Raw genomic sequence first — 19,160 nt, 5'->3', positions numbered from 1 at the left:
CTCTGGACATGCTCCAGCACCTCGCTGTCCTTGTAGTGGGGGGCCCCAAACTGCGCACAACTCGAGGTGCGGCCTCACAAGGACCAAAGGGCAGCTGGTGCTTCACTCGGATTTTTGGCACTGGTCGTCTTTCAAGAGCCTGCGCTTCCAACGACGATGCTGGCACAAACCTCCATGGGATGGTTCTGGGACGAAGGCCTGTAGCATCCGGTGTGTTAGCTGGTCAGGGCAACCCTCAGGCCCTTTGTCTTAACACACTGCAGTCTTCATCCACAGAGCAGCAAAGCACTATTTCAGTTAACATGTTGCCTACCCAGCCTTCCCCCCTGCCTTGTCCCAGCCTGGCAGAGCCCCCAAAACCACACTGAACGGGACCGAGTGCTGAGGTGTCCTCAAAGCAGATGGGCACTAAGCAGAAGTGGTACTTCAAGCACATCTTTCCAGGCTTTCTCTTCAACTGGCCGCTAGATAAACCCTTCAGCTGCACCTTCTGAACTAGAGCAGCCATCCCAGGTCCAAATGGCCGATTACCTGCCCAAGACCTGTCGCCTGCACCTCCCGCACCAAGGCACGGGTGACCCGATGGGCCGGCTCTTGTCACCTCCAGCCCCGAAAGGTCCAGGCTGTCAGCCACACACCAACCTTCACGTACCATGCTGGAGAAACCACATCCTCCGCCACAGGCTGATCTCTCCCTCAACACATGGCTGGCAAGTCGGATCAGCCCTTCCATCCCACCCCTAACGGCGTTAGGTGGTTATCAGTATGTGCTGTTGGCTTTTCCTTTATTTACCCTACCGCAGATCCTTCCTCCTCCAGTAATTCCTGGCATCCATTTGCATTTCACCCCTCAGAGCTGGCTGCTGACCCCCAACACTGCTTCCCATACCAGCGGGATCCAACGCACACCAGCCCCCAGGGCAGGTGTCCCCACGGCCAATGCTGGGTTTTGTTTGTTCACTACAAGGCGCCGATTTCTGGAGCGGCTTTTGTGCCTGGGAAACTTGCCGACGAGTTCTGCTCATGTCGTCTGCAGGGACAGCCAGAACCTCCCCTTACACAAGCCTTGGAGGAACACCAGCAAGGCACCCAGCAAGGCAAGCCTCTGTCTCCATGCCCTGGGCTATTTCCCTCTTTCCTTACAATGTTTCACCATCCCAGGAAGCGTCCCCAGCCAGAAGCAGAGGCCAGAAATGCCAGCAGTAACAGGGTACCCTGCTAATCCCTTGTCATTCTCTGCAGGTGGCTGAGCCTTCCTGGGAAAACTAAACTAGACCCGTGAAACGCTACAGCCAAAGAATATTTCCACAGGTGCTAGAACAAAGTCTTTGGCTTGAAACTCCCACCACAGCTCTGGCATTTCAAGCCAGGAACGTTTATTTTCTAACTTCAAAATAGCCAACACTAATATTTTTGACCACCAGTTTCTCCTGAAGTTAACAGCAGAGAAAGAAGAACCCTAGAAGCCTTCAGAGTGCAGGACCAACTTCTTAATATTGTTTTCCAGACACAACTGCAGGGCTGAATAACCACTGAAACCTGATGCAAGATGATGAGCTGAGCAAGAGCAAAGCCAGGATGAGCTCACTGCACAGCCCTGTCTGCCGGCAAGCCGAGCTTTCCCTTCCCTGCTACAGTCCCACCGAGACGTCCACAACCCTGGGCTGAAATCCCTCAATTGGCCATGAAACAGCTGATGTCAATATCAAGACAGCACCGAGACGTGACTAATGCAGTCATTGGGCTGGCTTCCAAGGGTGGAAGCAACTGGGCCTTGGTGAACCAGACATAGAGCCTCACACAAGAGATGTGGGTAAACCCCAGTGTTCACAATGGGCTGGGGTGGCATTTAAAGCAGAATAACACCAAACAAGCCTTGGGACTTTCTTACCCCCAAGAAACGCCAGGGAATCATGCCTGAAGGAAAGACTCCTTTTGCAAGACATTAAACAAGAAGAAAAAAAAACCCCTGTTTCTCTCTGAAGATGTCCCAGGCTGATCCAAAATCACTACTGACACGTAGAAAAGGTTGGAAAAGCCTGCTTTTGAGGGCCAGCAGGCTGACAAGCAGACACAGTTTGTCATCACTTGACTTCTTTTTCCCCTTATCTTTCCCAATACATACATTCAGAAAGAGATAAAGAGCAGCTGCCCCAAGCCCTCCTTGTGGCTCTGCCACCTCCAGACACTGCCGTCCCCGTTCCTGGGGCTTTCCCTGCTCCAGAGGATGCTCCCCTTCCCCTTCCCTAGGAGGATGCTCAGCCTTTCTGCCCCTCCACTCCCTCTGCAGAGTCAGTATCACAGATGCTTTCCCCCATTACGTGCGTTTTGAAGGGATGATGAAGGCAAAGACTGCGAAGTGCCCGACTGCTGCAAGAGGGGAGCCACCAGAGCCCATCTGCCCGCTTCCCAGGGGTGATACCCCTTTGCTTTTCACCCATCAGTACTCCGCCCTTGCCAACTCTTTTGGCCAAGCTGATCTCACGCACAAACCAGCTCCTTTCCAAGGGCTTTCTCTGCTCAGGCTGAGCACAGCCCACCAGCACCGGGCAGTGAAGCCACATCTCTCCCCGTGCACCACAGCCCTGCTGCTGCTGCTGCTTGCTCCCTCCGTATCGCCGCCCCGCTCCACATTTAGCTGCTGGTACGGTAAAAGCTGGGTCAGGCCAAAAAAGCACGCCTCCACACGTGCTTTGCATGAACACGCACAGCAGAAGCTCCCGTCCTGCTCCAGCACCCAACCACAAACCCAACTTTTCCTTCTCCCAACTCCTTCTTTTTGCTTTGTGCAGCTCTCTCTGGAGACGGTTTCATTCAGTTCAGCACAGCCTGGAGCACCCGAGCTGCAAACCAGCCCTGCGGCACCCTGCCAGCTCGCAGACGGGCTGGTCAGAGACGGGGGGCCCAGAGATGGAGCTTGGTCAGTGTTGGGTCCCACCAGGACTTTGCACCTGGTGCCCAGCAGCAAGATGTCATTCTCATCCTTCTGCAATCAACAGACACAGCGCTTGAAATGACCTAAGCCTGCAGGAACAGCACTTTATCCCTGCCTTTGGGATTATTTCAGGCTCCCATATTTTTGCTCCAGGACTGTACCCTCTACATAAGCAAACACGAGTCCTTCTAGAAAACACAGTGGATTTACACAATGCGGCAACACTAAAAGAGAATTTTTTAAAAAACAGATTGCAGGAGTTTAGCTTCTTTATTTTCTTTGTGTTGGTAGAGGATAACAGTGATGGGCAAGAGATGAAAGCACCCCAAGCAGAGACTTCTTAACCATGTTTCAGGGAGTTAATCTCACCAGAGAACTGCTTAATGTATGTTTGAAGAGGAATGGAGCAGTTCACTGGAGCCAGACCTTGCGCTGGTGTAGAGGGGCCGACCCCTGTGCCAAATTCTCCATCCTCCTTCTCCAGACAGCAACAGGGTGGGAAGGAAACCAGAGGAACGACCAACCAGCCCCAAGCCGTGCGTGCAGAAGGTCAGAAAGAGCACCCACGCCATTTCTTTTCTGCAGTTCAGCCTGGCCACTTAATGAGCAGGGCCGCGTACTGGCAAGTCGGCAGCTGCCCCCCACGCGGGAGCGGGACCTGCTGTGACGGATGCTGCCCACACACTGACCCATGCTGCTTACGACACACCCAGGCGGCTCACAGAGACACACGCATCCTAAAAGCTCGGTCAACCCAGAGTCCCAGCAGCTCTCGGAGCTGCCGACACCCTCGTCCTAGAGCAACAAGGCAAGAGAGAGAAGAAATGCCTCTTCTGGCATTCACCCATGGACAGGACTGGATTTTTATACTCAAAAAGGAGACGTCAGGAAGCAGATGTTGCGCACGTACAATTCCTTTTTCCCCTGCTTAAGCCATATCAGTGAAGTAACTCAGCTGAATACTTAAAGAGTGCTTGCACTAGCAAGTCCCAGGGAAGAGAAGCCTCATGCAAGTCCCCGCGCAGCCCAGCGGATGCGGCTCCAGAGCACGCTTCTACTTCACACGTGGGGAAACCGAGGCACGAAGGGACACCAAACGCAGCAGCGCCAGCTGGGGCTACACCTCCCTGCTACAAACAGCACCTGCCACGGCGCATTCGACATGCTACCACCTCTCATTTTGGGCAGAAACAGGGCTTTCACCTATGTCCATCAAGCGCTCGCTTGGGTCAGGGTCTTTCCTGAGCCCGCTGCAACACGGACATCGCAGCCCCACCACAACCAAATGCCACAGAGGCATGGAAGGACCCTCTATGCATCACCCACACTGGTGATGCTCGGCGTCTGTAGGGGCACTTGAGCTACTCCTGCAATCTGAAGGGAGGACGAAAAGCACAGCCTCGCGCTCAGCAGTGGTGAGAGCCGGAGGCGAGGGCAGCAGTCACAGCTCATACCCACAGCGAACAGGGCCATGCTGAACGCTCTCAATTCCCCTCCAAAGCTATCAAGCCCACGTTCAGACCGGCTGTATAAATCACAGCCCTCCACCCCGCTCGCCAGGCAGGCAGTCTGTAATTCCCATTATAGAGCCTGACAGGTCAGTAATGGCACACATTGATTTCATCTGCTGAAGGAGAGGCTGCCAGGCAGCCCGAGGAAGGGAACTGCCGAGACCAGGCTTTCCTCTCAAAACAGCCACAGAAAAATGGGATGCCAATTGGGAAGGTAATGGATGAGACCATCAGCTGGGGCAAATTAACCCCACTTTTCACAGGGTGCTTCAAAAGCACCTTCCCACCCCAAGACTCAATCAGCACTGTGCTTTATACCACAGGGAACTGGGAGCCTTGCCCCTGTCTTACAGGAATATATTGCTGAAGGCAAGTCAGCACGTTTTGGGGGTTAAGGGAGGGAATTCAGTCTTTCCCATGTTTTATCTCATGCTTGTGTGTTTTTATTTACAGTGTAAGTTTTTTCAACCATTAGGTAGAGCAGAGGCTGCTCTGAGTTGGGATCTCATCAGAAGTATTTGGTACTTGGCTCAGAGAGAAGCTTGGAAAGTAAAATCTTTCTTGAAGACTTTCACAGTAACGTCACACTCTGGCATCAGGGAGTTTGGATGCTTCCCTGAGGATCCACCTTGGCAGGTGCCTCCAAACTGGGGGTAAGCGAGGTACAGCAGCTAAAGGGGTGGGATCCTCCCACACCTCACAAGGACAAAGAAAACATCTTCACTGTAGTTAATTCACCTAGTCCAGCTCAACACCTAACTTCAACAAGTCAATGAACAAATCACGAGTACAATGGAGAAATGCACGGCTTCCAATCTGCGAGTAAAGCTGTAACCTGAGAGGCCAAGACAGCTAATTATGGTGACCAGAAGTGTAATTCATTATGTACAATTAATACTTTAGTTAATGAATCAACTAGTTGTAAATGTAAAATATGTTTTGAGATGTTTACTTTGCCCTACATATCCAGCGTATTTTGAGTTTATTAACAGATCAAAACACATTAAAACACTAATTTTCTGCATTTTAAGCTCATTTTCATCTCCATGTAATTTGAATCAGAAATAGAAAAAAAATCAATCATGTAAACCCAAAATTCACCATTTCGCACCAGAATAAGAACATACAAAATCAATCACCTAGCCGACCAGCTGCCTAAATAAATGCCCCCAGATATACCAAGCTCCTTGCTCAGAAAAGGAAGTATCCAATTGCACTAAGCAAATGCAGCTTTTTACAACCAAACAGGAAAACATCCTCTTTCTTACAGAATAACCAAAGACAAAAAAATCCTACCAGACTGCTTAAATCAAGACTCCCTCCCTTGCTGGTTTTGGCTGCAGTCACCACCATGGATGTAGGTCATTCACACTCACATCCCAGATTGCTTCACACTCTCCACCTTCACCTAGGAAGCCCACAGCAGCCATCAGGAGTGAGACTTCCCTCAAATCCCCTCTTCTTCCAATCCTGCAGTGGGGAGAGCTGTAGCCAAACAGATGGGACGCATGGAAACATTTGAAGGAACACCAGAATGAACAAAAGCTTTGTTAGCTCTGTCTACGTGCCACCATGGGTCAACAGGGACCTTCGGAGAAGGGACCATCAAGGATGGGCTGTTTGGACAGGTTTGAGTCCTGCTTCTGCAGAGATTTGTGCTTTGCTATCCTGATTTCAGTGAGCTCAGGCTGGACCAGGGCCTGGGCAAACCCCACGGTAGATGCTGCAGTGGGTACAACGCATCCCTTATGCATGGGAGCTGGGGCTCCACCCCAATGTGCTCTTCTACCTCTTGGGGTTTTCCCCCTCAGGTCCAACCTGAGGCTGTCGCCCCCACACTTGCCGTCTCACAGGACCCCCAACCTCCTGCCTTCCACTTCCCACTGGGGCCGGGGGTCCCCCAAACCATGGTCAGAGACATGGTGCCAGTCCCCACCACAAGCACCGTGCTCTGCAGGCAGGGTGGGAATGGGGAGAGAGGCGTCCCAGCAGAAACCCTCAGCACATCTCCAGCTAAAACAGCCATTTCCCACCATAGACTGTAAAAGGCTGAAGGCACATCTGCTCTCCTTCCTCAGCAGATTTTGCTTTCTCCTGCTGGGATTTAATTGTCATGCCAAGATCCGCCTGGCCTTGGGGAGGATGGGGGCGAAGGAACAGCTCTGCAGAACGAGATAGTAATTAATTGCTCGTCAGCTCCCAGCCATCCCCCAAGTGGGCTCAGTTTAAGCATCCCCAGAGACAGAGGAAGAGTCAGCTCTGGGAGCATTTCCCAGGGTGGCACCTGGCCACGGGACCAGGGGTTCCCAGGCAACGATTTGCTTAAAGCCCCATGCCCTTCAGTCACGCAAACACGGGGAATCTCTGCACAAAGATCGCTGCCTGCGAGAGATGAAGATACGAGAACCATTAAAGGCATTACTGATGGGTTTTAATATCATGTTTTCTGAGCTCATCGTGCTTCAGAGGGGGAGGAAGGGAGAGACAGCGCTCAGCCGCCTTGGCGTGCTTTGCATGCTGAGGTTTACAGAACGGTGCTTCACCTCCCACGTAGCCAGAGGTCCCGTCCCTGGTGGGTGCCGCAGCATCCCCCCAGCCGGGCAAAGGCAGGGGCCAGCACTTGCCCCGTCCCCCCCAGCCCGGCCAGGCTGCCCTGCACCCTACGGCCCATGTGGGGGGCTCACGTTTTCTCACCTGACATACTTTTGCTTTCCCAGCTAGCGTTCATTTTCTGTGGCTAAATGTAAAGCAAGGAGCTGAGAAACCCAGCACACGCTTCCCCATCCTCCAGAGAAACACACCCCCGTCCCCCGCACCTGAGGGTCCTGCTCAGAGTGCAGCCTGGCTGATTCGCCTTTTTATTTAACACTCATTTCAACTCAATTACTACTAGAAGTTTAGGGGCAGTGCCTCAGAAATAATGTCTTGTGCAATACAAGAATGCAATCGCTGCCCCCCGTGAGCGCACCCACAAACGTTGCAAAACCTCGCAGGGCTGGGCAGGCAGAGCAGCGCCAGCGGGAAGCAGAAGCAGGTCTGCAGCAAAGCAGCCCTGGAAATTCCCCTGCTGTTTCCCAGAGGCTGCTGCTCAAAGGCAAAGGGGGCACAAAAGGACTGGACGCAGCAGCCTGATCTGCTGCCTGTGGATAGCTGGCCTCCACCGGCCAACAAGGACGCACTGGCTGCTGCAGCCTGCGCAAAACCCACCGCCGTCAAACCGGAGCCCCGCTTCGGAACGGCAGGAGCTCTGGGCCTCTAGGAAGACATAATATAAAGAGCCCCTAAGGAACGAGATATCCACTGAGATACCCAAAGGCACAGGGAAGGAGGCATCTCCCTCCCATCAGCTCCGTGTCCCAGGCTCTCCCTCGAGCCGGCGATGCCGAGCGCTCAAACCCTTGCACAAAGAGTGTTGCTGACTTTGAAAGACAGGAAATCTGAAAGGTAGAGAGTCTTGAAAAGATCTGAGAAAGCCAGAAAGCTCAAAGCAGCTCCTGGTTGCGCAGCAGCAAGGTCAGAGCCAGGAGTGATCGGAACTAACACCTTCTGCTTGGTGAGGACTGGGAAGGACAGTTTGCCTTTGCTTTCACAGGCAAGATTAAATTTACCATTTGTCAGTCTTTTCTGCAAAACTTGGAGGAGAAAGAGGCAGGGATACACAAAAGAGAGAAAGGGAATTACACATTAAATCACATTAGGCTTTTGGCTGGGACCTGCAGAAGAAGTTACATGCTAAAAAAACCCCTGTATCTCTTTGTACAAGAATGAAATTAATACTAATATATAACCACCTCCCTTACCTAAGAGGCAGCCATGGTCACCAACCCCCCCCCCCCCATGCAATATTATTACTGATCTAAAACTATCAAGAAGCTGCAATAGACTGAATTTCAAGCGCTTCCCCCTGTACCGCTGTCTCCCGAGACCCACCGCACACCCAGGCACACCATCACCGCGCAGGTCCCAGCACCGGGGTCTGCAGGGAGGTCTCTCCCCGCACAGCCATGACACCCGCACACTGCCGAGAGAGAGGGCATCCTCAGACAAGGGGGTCTTACAGTCTGAAGCAAGATTAAAAGGAAAAGGGGAAAAAAAACAGGTGCATGCCAGCCGGTCGGAGGGCTGGCGGCCCGAGCTGCCTGCATCGCACATCAGATGTGAAAGCAGCAGCAGCAGCCTGGGGGGAAAAAAAGACACATTCCTGCTGTTACATAAACAGATAAAGTGCGGAATAGGGCTGGCTTACCAACCGCAACCATTAACCTCTCCCAGCTTGGAGATGCTGGTGCCGGTGGGGGCACAGGCAGGACCTCCCCCTCCGTTCGGGTGCACCCACCCGCCCGCGGTCCCTGGGCAGCAGCAGGCGCCCAGCCCAGCCCAGCCCGGTTCTGCAGGTCCAGAGGAAGGAAACCAAGGTCTGACCCAGCAGTTTCATCTCTGGCCCTTTCAGACAAGGCAGCCCCGCGCTGCATCGCCTCCCAGACCCCGAGCTACGGCCTCCGTGCCAGCCCCCGCCTCCCCGGGCACGCAGCCGTCGGAGCAGCAGCGTTCGCAGGAAGGCTGAGCCAGGGACCCTCGGGAAGCCGGCCATGGAGGGAGCTCGCCCAGGGCGCGGATCTATCAGCACTGACCTCGCCCCTGCTCGGGCTCTCTCACTGCAGCGAGCAGGGCCTGCCTGGGCGCGTTGCATTAACGCATCCACTAGCAACGCTGATTTCTTACGCGTGTGATTCCCCAGTCCTGGGGGGGACATCCCTGCTAGAAGAGAAAACCCGCTCTGCTCCATGCCAGCAGCAGGGTGAGCATCACTGCTGCACACGGGGGCTCCCGGGACTGAGCCCACGCTGCTGAGCACATACCGCCCCTGCCTGTCCTTCCCCTCCCTCCCTGCATGTCAGCATCCCCCAAAGGCACATTTTCCTTAAGAGGAGCAGCAGCAGTCACCTTCCAGGGGGTTAATTAAAACCAGGCTGCTCGGGTGCCAAGCAGACATTGGGAGGCATCCACCTGCAAATCCCACGGGGGAAGAAAAAAGAGCAGAAGGAGCCAGGATGGGAAACAAGCAGAAAAAGGATGCTGCAAGAGAGCAGCTTGCAGCAGGGCAGGGTTAGGGAGCATGGCGAGGAGACCAGAGACACCTGTTTGGGGCAGAAAACACCCCACCACTGCCAGGCAGGGTCATTTGCTGCCAATGCCTCCAGCAGCCTAAGGGTTAAAAATAACTGGGAGTGCTGGTGGTTTCGTCAGCAACTCAAACCAGAGGAAACAAGTGCTAATCCCAAAGCCGCCCAGCCGGGTTACCCAACTTCCACCATGCGGTGCCTGGCACTGCAGGCAGAGCAGGCACCCAGCCTTGGCCCCCGCTCCCCGTCCCCAAGGACTCCCGCTCGCAGAAAAACAAGCCCAATGCTGCAAACCTCTTCATCCCTGCCCTCCTGCCAGCAGCTCGCAGGCTGCAGGGAGCCAAGATGCTCCAGCCCTGGTCACCTCTGATGCATTGGCCATTTTTAGCACAGAAGAGGAGGGACCAGGCCTTTGCTTGCGTTGCAGAAACGATGCTGAAGGTCCTCCCGCATCCCAGGGCCACAGGGGTGATGCCCCGCGGTGGGTGTGCGTGGGGCCGAGGGCAAGCACCGAGCGGCACAGCCCAGCTACGAGGCACCCGCAGGCAGCAGCTGAGCTGCATCGTATCGGCCAGACCACAGCCCTCCCCAAGGTCTGCTCTAGAGGTCAATAAGCACATCCAAGCGCACAGCTGAAGAGCAACATTTAAGCAGTTTTGGCATGGGCAGGGCTGAAGCGCGTGCTTCAAGGCTGGTGCAAAGCCGAGGGCCAGCATCCTTCAGGGAAAGAGTCTGAATATGAGACATGGCAGTACCAAGAAACATCCCCTTCACCCTGATGAGCTGCCAGAGACACTGCAATCATCACAAACTCGCCTGACAACATACCCACTGCCACGCATCTCTGCCTCTTAAGTGTAGTGTGGGGAAATAAATAACCCCAAACGCACTCCTGACCCACAGCGTGTACCATGAAGGTACACATTGCGTAACACAAGCCAGTCTGATATTGGGCCATGAAATAGTTTACGCCAAGGGACCAAGTTATAACTTCACAGGTGACTGCTTCTCAAGCCCGCCCGGGTGAACCCTGCCCAGCTGGTCTGAACTCTGGTGAACCTTCCCCTCCCTGTCTCGGAGCACCCACGAGATGCTAGAGCTGACTTCCCAGGAAGGTTTTGAAACACCCGCATTTCTCTCCGAGAGCTCCAGAAGCAGTGCTTAACCTCCCCAGGAAGGTTGCTGGCCTTTTGATGTCTCACTGCTCCCTCACGGGCCGCCCCAGCCCTCGGCCCTGGCTCGCTGCCTTCACAGCCCTGCGCCAAACTCTTCCCAACAGCTCCTGCCCCCCTGGAAAGTGCAAAATCCCGAGCACAGGGAGAAGAAAATAGGGACAGGTGTGATATAAATCACAGGGACAACTGGGGTAAATAGCCCTCCATCTGCATCCGTTGCCATTTAATGCACTTACCAATGTTAATTCAGCAGAAGGACTGCCCCTAAGGATTGCTTTTTAATTTTATCACGTAGTCCTTTGCTCTCATGTAGCAGGGAGAAGGCCACAGGAGCCCAAAGTGAACTGTCTCTACATTAGCCTTTTCTTATCCTTCACTACCCCCCCTGGCCAAGCCCCCTCTTACGATGATTATACTTACCATTTAATTAACAAAGCATCCTCGCGCCACGCAGTCCCCGTGGCACCAGGCAGCTGCTCAGAAGTAGCAGGCATTTAATCACTGACCCAGCGGGGCAGATGTCGGGACACACCGTGCCTTGCTTCACAAGCCAGGGGTCGGCCTCGGACGGGGCACGGGGACGCCAGCACCCGCGACAGGGATGTATCTGGGGGATCACAGGCTGTCCACGGCAAAGGGGCAGCTGCCCGCACCGTGGGCGCAGGGGACGTGCAGCTCTCCGGGCGTCAGAGCACGTTTGCCATTCGGAGTTACCGTGGCGTCTTTGCCCACGTGGGGCCCTGACCCCTCTCTCCCCTGCCTTTCGCATCCCACCACCGCCCAGGCGAGGCCAGCGTGAGCAGAGAAGCCACTTCACAAGTCATGAAGCTCTGCTGCACCTTGGACCTTGCCATTTGGCTTCTGGCCATCTTCAGCGCCTGGAGGTTTTATTACAATCCTCTGCCCTCTTTTTCAGTGCTTTGCTCTCCCCCACCCCCACCCTTTTTTTTATTATTTTTTTAATTCCCAGAACTGCTGTACACCTCCTACCACAGGCAGGCGATGCCCAGAGCCGGTGGATGCTGCCTCCTCCTCCTCCTCTCTCCCACCAGCCCAGCTCCACCGGAGCAGCAGCAACAGCCCAGCAAAAACTCCACATCGAGCCATAACCAATGGCAAATTCTTCGAGTGAAACGTAATGTGCTGGGAAGCGCCTCACCATTTCACTTGGGAAAACGATCCATTTGGCAGCGGAGAGGAGGAAAACATGCTTTGTTTTACAAATCCTCTCCCCAGCAGGAGAGACACTCCCAGAATTTAATATACTGACAGCGCTTGGCTGCTTTAACCACTGAAACTCAAGAGTGCATTAAAAAAAAAAAAGTTAAATAAAAAAAGTGATACAGTATATAATACTAAAGCCTAGGCTATTCTGCAACCGGTGGTAACAGGCACAGCAATTCACCGACACAGAGGAGCTGCAATTCCCCTGCCCGCGACAGCTGGCAGGGCCGGAGGACGGGGTCCCAGGTCTCTCCAAGTGCTGGGCACTCTTAATTAATGCAGTTTTCACCCTCTCTTAGGGTGAGGCCCTAGAGCAGCTCCTTGCGGGAAAGCAGAGAAGATGCCGACAGGTAAATCTAGGAAGTCGCGTTACAGCAGAGAAACAGAATTCAAAGTTATTCAGCACAAGAATTACTTCCGTGAAAGGCAACCGGCTCCATCCAGGTGACTAGCAAGCTTCTTGCAACCCCAAACTCTGGCCTCAATAAGATGTTAAGTATTTCAGTGTATTTCCACTTATCCTCCAATGCATTTAACTGCCAAAAGCTTTCTACACGCAGCACTGGTGAGGATGGCTTACGGGAACACACACCTCATCCAGAGAAGGCAGCAGACAGCACTTCTTTGGGAGGGGATTTCAGTTTTGCAGTGTGGGGTTTGGGCTCCGAGCAGTTCACAGTGTTACCACACCAGGAGGAAAGAGCAACCGGTATCTCTAGCTAAAGGACCTGTCATTAAATTCAGCTGGCTGTGCAAAGGCAGCACATACCCCTTCTACCGGCTGCTGCCAGCCCTGGCATGCAGCAATAACATAAGTGTTATTTTGAGGGCAGGCAGTGGGATCAAATTGCCTCCGCACCGGAGACCGCTTCTGACCTCTCCGAGGAGCGGCCTCGAAGCAAATAAGTCTGTCTACTGATCACTTTTTTTAACCTTTCTAAACAAAAAGAAGTCTGCTTTGTATCTTAGAGCTTTTGTAGTTGTTTGCAACCTCCAAGCATTCTTGGAAACACTGATCCTTACAGGAGCCTGTAAAGAAAACAGCATCGTTCCCGTTTCAGAAGAGGGGAGCAGGATGGATAAATGTGGTGAAATGCAAAAGGCCATGCTGGACATTGGTGCCAGCACGGACCTGCCCATGCTCCGGCACGGCATTTAATATACTGTTTTGCTGCCCTTTGGCCGATTATCAAACACAGCTTTTGTGGGGGCCCTGGCAGGCAGGCAGGAGAAGCCCCCCCGAACCCCATCTTGCAGGGGGTGGGTCAGGCAGGGCGTTATGTCAAGGAAAGCTGAAAAGCCGGTCAGCCCCAGGTCTGGCAACACGCTTGTCCCGCTCGAGAAAAAGGATGGAGCACCTCCAAACTGCGGGGATGCTGTCACCTACCCCCTCGCTAGCACGCCGGGCTGGCTTCAGAACTTGGTGAAGTCAGTGCAAAGGCTCCCAGTGACCTAAATGGCTGGGATTTTCAAAAAATAAAGACTAAACAAAACTGAGAGCTGGGCACCAGGTCAGTGGGTTTGCTTGAAAACCCCAGTTTTGCAGCATCATCATCATCGCACGTCACATTATCAACTACACAGACCAACCAACACCACAGCTCCTCTGCGGTGGATGCCATATTAATAGCTCATAAGGCGAGGTCTCTGCCCCACCGTGCTCACCTGTCCCTCCTTCCCTGCAGGGGGAAGCTTGTCCTTCCCCCCAAATCCGCATTCTCAGGCTGGGACGCGGCAGGAGCTCAGCTCTCCAAGACTCCCCCTGGGGAGCCAGATCCTTGGGAGCAACCTGAGCATCCCTTGCAGGCACCAATGCACCCCAAAAATGCCACCTTCCAAAAGTCAGCCTGTCAAAAACCACAGCAATCGGGATTTATTCAGTGGAGCATCCCACATTTGCTACCCAGAGGCAAGGATAATACCGTCTCATTAAAAATATGCCTCGAGTCTATTATAGTATCTAGGACAAAGTGTTCCCTATTTTGACACTCTAAGATATATTTTATCAGAGCAAGCTCTTCAGAAACACTCACAAAGACTTATCTGACTGTTACAGGTTCCTCACTTCCCCCAGTATTTTAAAATTAATTTCTAGCTTATTTTTTCCCTCCCTTGGCCAGATGATGGGATGCCCCGTGGTCAGATTTGTCACTGGGGCAGCCACTGTGACACGTCCCGGCTCCCGCACGCCCTGCACGGCCGACCCACGGGGAGGGAGAGGACGGTCCAGTGCATCGCGGAGAAAAAACAGTATCTGAAGACAGAGGGAACTCGGGAGTGACTCACAATACTTCACAGGCACCAAGATTTATTTTTTTGGGGGGGTGTTTGATACAAACACCTTCTAAAATTAGCACCTGCCTTCCTGCCAGCTCCAATGGGCTGCTGGTGCAACGATAAAGCCTTGGCAGGGCTGAGAGGGTGCGACATTATGGCACGGATCTGCTGCCCAGCTCACGGCCACTTCTGCCCACGGGGCTTTCCCAGCCACGTGTCGGACCCACCGCGGCCGCACCGACCCCACGCAGAGACGTCCCAGTCCCAAAGAGTCGTACCCCCGACTCCCGGGGAGGGGGCACGTGCATCTCACAGAAAGCACCTTATCTCGAGGTTGAGAGTAAGTCACAAGAGCTTTCTATAAAGGAACGCAAAGGCACATGAAGCTGTTCGGATCTCTCAGCTGGGCTGCGCCAAAGAGACCCGAGTCACATAAACCAGCCGGGCAGAGGGACCCTGGCCGATGGGGCAAATGGAAGTGTGCCTCTGGGTGGAGTGAAGGGCCCAGGGACGTGCCCCGAACAACACATCCACTTGCTAAAAAGGTAACAGGACCAGAAAATGGGGGGGGGGAAATGAAAATAAAAAACAAACCAAAAAAACAACCCAACAAACAAAAAAAGCCCAAACAAACCAGCAAGAAGAAAACCGTGAGACTCTGGACCAGCTACTCCAATTTCGTGTGGACAGACTACCACAGAGCAGATCTATAGGGCAAGAAACCAGCTCCTGATGCCCAGCGAAGAGCTGAGCAACTTTTCCCCGGGTGGTAGAACTGGTTACACCGAACAGCTGGGTGCCTTGTGGGCTCCTTGGGAGAAAAACCAAGCTTGAAGACAGGTCTGTCTTCAGTTTGCATGGAAAACCTGCTGGTTTTGAAAGTCCTGCATATCCCCAGAGCCTTGAAAATGCCCAGCACGCACTTCAGTCTTTTTATCACCGTCTATCAGTAGAAAAGGTTAAATGCTAATTTGCTGGATACAGAGCAGTGCTCCTCAGCTGCCTTTCTGTTTGCTCACAGCAACTTTCTGTAGCGCTGCTCCTCAGCTAATGCCCGGCTCAAACAGACTTTCGAGGGGAAAGGTCTCCAGCTCCGTACAATTAATTCCCCGCTCTCACACGCTCATTTCTACAAGCCCCAGTCAACACCAGCAAAACTCCACCAAGTGATTGTGCGTCAAAAAGAACAAGACAAAAAGCAAAGCTGCCAACTGCTGCTATTTCTGAGCTGGGAAGAAAAGAGCCGATTCTCAAAAGCTCCTAGCTCAAATTGCCTCAGCGCTTTTGCAAATCTGCTTTAAACACCAAACTTTTTGAAAGTTGAGTGGGAACCTCCTCGAGTGGGCTGTGCACGCTGCAAACCCCAGAGCGATCAGCTCTAGCAACCGAGGGCAGGAGAAAAACGCACCCGGCAGGGCTCCTCGCCGCAGACAATGCAAGGCGCCTCCCCGGGGTTATTTTCCCATCTCCCACCCCACGACCACCCTGCAGCTCCGCAGCCACTTCCCCAAAATTACGCCATGAAAGTTCGACCCGCACAAACCCAGCGTGCCCCCTCTTCGCTAACAGGCTTTCGAAACCACGACGCGTTTTGCTCGCGGACTCCCCCTTCCCCGCCGCAAGCAGGCAGCCCCCCAGGAGCGACCTGCCCACGCTCACCTGCCGCAGGTGCCTCAGCAGCTCGGTGGCCTCCTCCTGCTTCCCCTGCTTCACCAGCACCAGCATGTCCTGGATCATGCAGATCCGCCGGTGGTAAGGGGGCAAGCTGCTGCCACCACCCTTCCCGAACTTCTCGCCGGACTTCACCACGAGGGAGGCGAGGAAGTCCCCTCTTTCCCTGGGGGGTACCTTCTTGCGGTGGTGGGCCGGGGGGCTCTCCCCAGCGCTGCCCGGCTGGCACCCCTTGGTCTGCTTGGTGCCCATGGCGTGCGGCCCCGGCTCCTGCAGCCCCGTGGCTGCATGCAGGGCGGGGGGCTTGGGGCTGGAGGCCACGGAGGGGGGGCCCAAGGGGGCGCAGAGCGGGTCTAGGGGGTGCACGGGGGACGGAGGGGAGGCACGAGGGGTCGGGGGGGGATGCACAAAGGGACGCGCGGGGGGTTAGGGGGGACGCGCGAAGGGCTCGGCGGGTGCACAGGGGGCTCAGGGGGTGCGGGATGGGGCTCGGCGCCCCCCGGCAGCCTAGCAGGGGGGGCGGCGGCCGGCGGCGGGGCGGCTCCGCTCCCGCGGGCGGAGGAGGGGGCGGCTGCGCCCGGCCGGGAGGAGCCGCGCCGCGGCCCCGCCGCCCCGCTCCATCGCTGCGGGGAGGCGAGGAGCCGGGCTCCGAGGGGCTCCTTCTCCCGGCCTCAGACGGACGGAGCGGCCGTGCTCAGCGCTGCGCCGCGGCGCGGCCCCCGGGGCCCCCCAGCCCCCTCCTGCCGGCGCCGAGGGGCTCCCCCGGGGCGGGGGCGGCCGCGACTTGGGGGCAACTGTTGCGCGGCGGCGGGAGGCGGCGCGGCTCGCCCGGCTGCGGGGGCGTGCGGCGGGGGGGGCCGGGGGAGGGCCGGGGGCGGGCACCGTGCACCGAGGCAGGGCTTGCGGAGGAAGCGGGAGCCGGACGGGGCTCTTCCTTCCTCCGCCGCCGCATCGCGCCCCGCTGCGCTGGGGATTGCGGGGGGTGGGGGCTGCATCGGGGGGGAGGGGTGTACCGGAGGGGTTGCATCGGGGGGAGCCGCACCGGGCGGGTGCGGGGGGGACTGCGCCGGGGCTCGGCTGCAGGCAGCCCCCGAGGCAGCCCGGGCATCCTCGCCGGGGCTTCCCGGGAGGAGCACGGAGGGGTTTCCCGCTGCGTTCCCCCCACCCCGAGGGAGCCACAGGCCCCCAGCCGTGCCCGTCCCCCCCCCTCCCGGGATGTGCGCCGCCATGGGGGGTTCTCCGCACGCCGACCTGGCTGCCCCCGCGGGCGCTCCCCGGAGCCCAGCCCTGGGACGAAGCACCAGGCAGGGACTTTATCCCGGGCCGGGGGGGCATCCTGCAGCACTCCCCGCTCCGGCTCTGGGGCCGCACCGAGGCGCGGCTGCTCCTGCACCCGGGGCTTCGTCCCTCACCCTCATCCCTGTCAGCAGCTGCTCCGGTGCCCATCTGGAAGTCGCTGCTTGTGCCCTGCAATCCCCTGCCCAGCCAACCCCCCACCATCGTCCCGTGCTTGCAACCACCCCCTGCGCACGCTGCTCCTTCCAGCAGCGCCCCATCCAATATTCAATCACTCCTTATCCTCCAGACACTCCGCTGGCACAGATTGAGGCTCTTGGATAAAGATCATGATGAACGACTGTTTTCTAGACAGGGACCGCTCATCTGCTGTGGGAGACAGATTGCTCGAGAAATGCCTGGCAGGAAGAAGCTTTGGACTGACGAGGCCCCAGCAAGAGCCTCAGACCCTCTCCTGATGCGAGGGGCCGTTTTCCAACACAGACACAGCAAACTCTGTGCATTCACCCCACGCCTTTGCTTGACCAGGGCAGGAAAGACCTGGTCTGGGGAAGGCATCTGTCTGCTCCTGCAGTAGGAACGTGGTACGGGGACATTTTGCAACTGCATTAGAAGCAACACATGAGAACTTTTTGCCTCCTCTGCATCCTGCGCAACTGCACATCCACAAATAACAAATATCATGTTACGTCAGTGAATAAAAGGCGGCTCCCCTCGATGGCCAAATGGCTGGAGGCCCGGGTAGTTGTTTCTAAAACTCAGAAGGCCAGCCATGTAACACATTTTTATACGTGGACCACAAGAACAGCGCAGAACCCCACTGACTGCAGTAGGTTTTGGCTCTGATTTAGAGCCATACTACATGGGATCCAAAACCAACCGAAGACTGGTGTCCTCCCCAAAGACAACAGCTCGTGACTGCTGTCATGAGCTAAAAACTACATTTCGCTGGTTCAGCCCTATCAAGTCACATGAGGAAACACACAGCCACGTGGTTCACAGAAACAACAAGTTTATGTGAACCAGAGACCTCACCTGGCAGTAGATCTCCCCCGAGAAGTCGGGGAGAGGCAGCCAGTTTGCTAATGTCAACAAGAGGCAGCGGGAAGAAATGCCTGATCCCCCGCAGCAGCATTTTCCCCTGCAGACTCCATCCTAGGTACAGCCTCCTCCCTTCAAAAGGATCAGTGCTCTTCCTGCTATTAGCAGGGTGATAACACACAACAACATTAAACAATCAAACACTCCTGTGCCCCTGCAAGATGCTGTGCAGGCCCGTGTCTGAAAATGCAACTGAAGGAGCATCGTTGCAGACCTGGAGCCTCATACTGTGCCCCAAGGTCGGTGGGAACAGGACCGGTCCCCTCACACATTCATTCTGCATAAGGCAGTATTCCCACCTGAATTCACTGAGCATAATCAGCACTCTCCTGAGATGAAACTGCATGCTCAGTCCTGCCGATACGTGCAACCTTGCTGCCTAGCAGGAGCTGGCAGACAAGGTGCTTCCAGCCCTAAAATCCTCTGCCTGTCCCCAAGTTTCACCTCTGAGCCTATTTTTACACACATGTGTAAGTCTGCTTTACACTGAGAAGCCAGCAAGATCAGGTCAGTTCACCTCTCCAACAAAAATATTAAATAATGGAAAAGAAGCAGAAAGAGAACCCATGCCAGGGCTGGGATCCCCCATGTCCCTCAGCTCCCGCAGAATGAGACTAGGCAGCACATCATCCTGCCCTGAGTAACAGGGCCTCCTCCAAAGAGACATCACCGTACGAACAGAGCATCTCACCCAAGAAGGCGGCAAAACCATGCACCTCCCTTATGCCAAGAGCCAAGTTCTTACACCGCCAGCCCAGCCCAGTTACCCGCAGCCTGTCCAGCTGATGCCCGAGACTCCAAAGGTCCCATGAAGCCTCATCCCTGCCAGGGGTGGGCCGCATGGGTC

The 19,160-nt window shown here is 55.3% G+C and overlaps 1 protein-coding gene across 1 annotated transcript in view; it reads right to left on the bottom strand.

Moving 5' to 3' along the window:
* Positions 1-16,760, bottom strand: part of LRRC75A (leucine rich repeat containing 75A) — a 94,858-nt gene extending 78,098 nt beyond the window's left edge. The window contains exon 1 of the mRNA XM_075113354.1: positions 15,905-16,760. Within this exon, the coding sequence (XP_074969455.1) occupies positions 15,905-16,168 (264 nt within the window). The 5' untranslated portion in view covers positions 16,169-16,760. The remainder of the gene's footprint in view (positions 1-15,904) is intronic.
* Positions 16,761-19,160: the final 2,400 nt, after the last annotated feature.

The sequence above is a fragment of the Phalacrocorax aristotelis genome, chromosome 18 (assembly GCF_949628215.1).
Source record: "Phalacrocorax aristotelis chromosome 18, bGulAri2.1, whole genome shotgun sequence".
In the NCBI taxonomy this organism is placed as follows: domain Eukaryota; kingdom Metazoa; phylum Chordata; class Aves; order Suliformes; family Phalacrocoracidae; genus Phalacrocorax; species Phalacrocorax aristotelis.
Note: the sequence above shows the minus strand (reverse complement) of the source record. Positions and strands in the feature narration are given on the sequence as shown.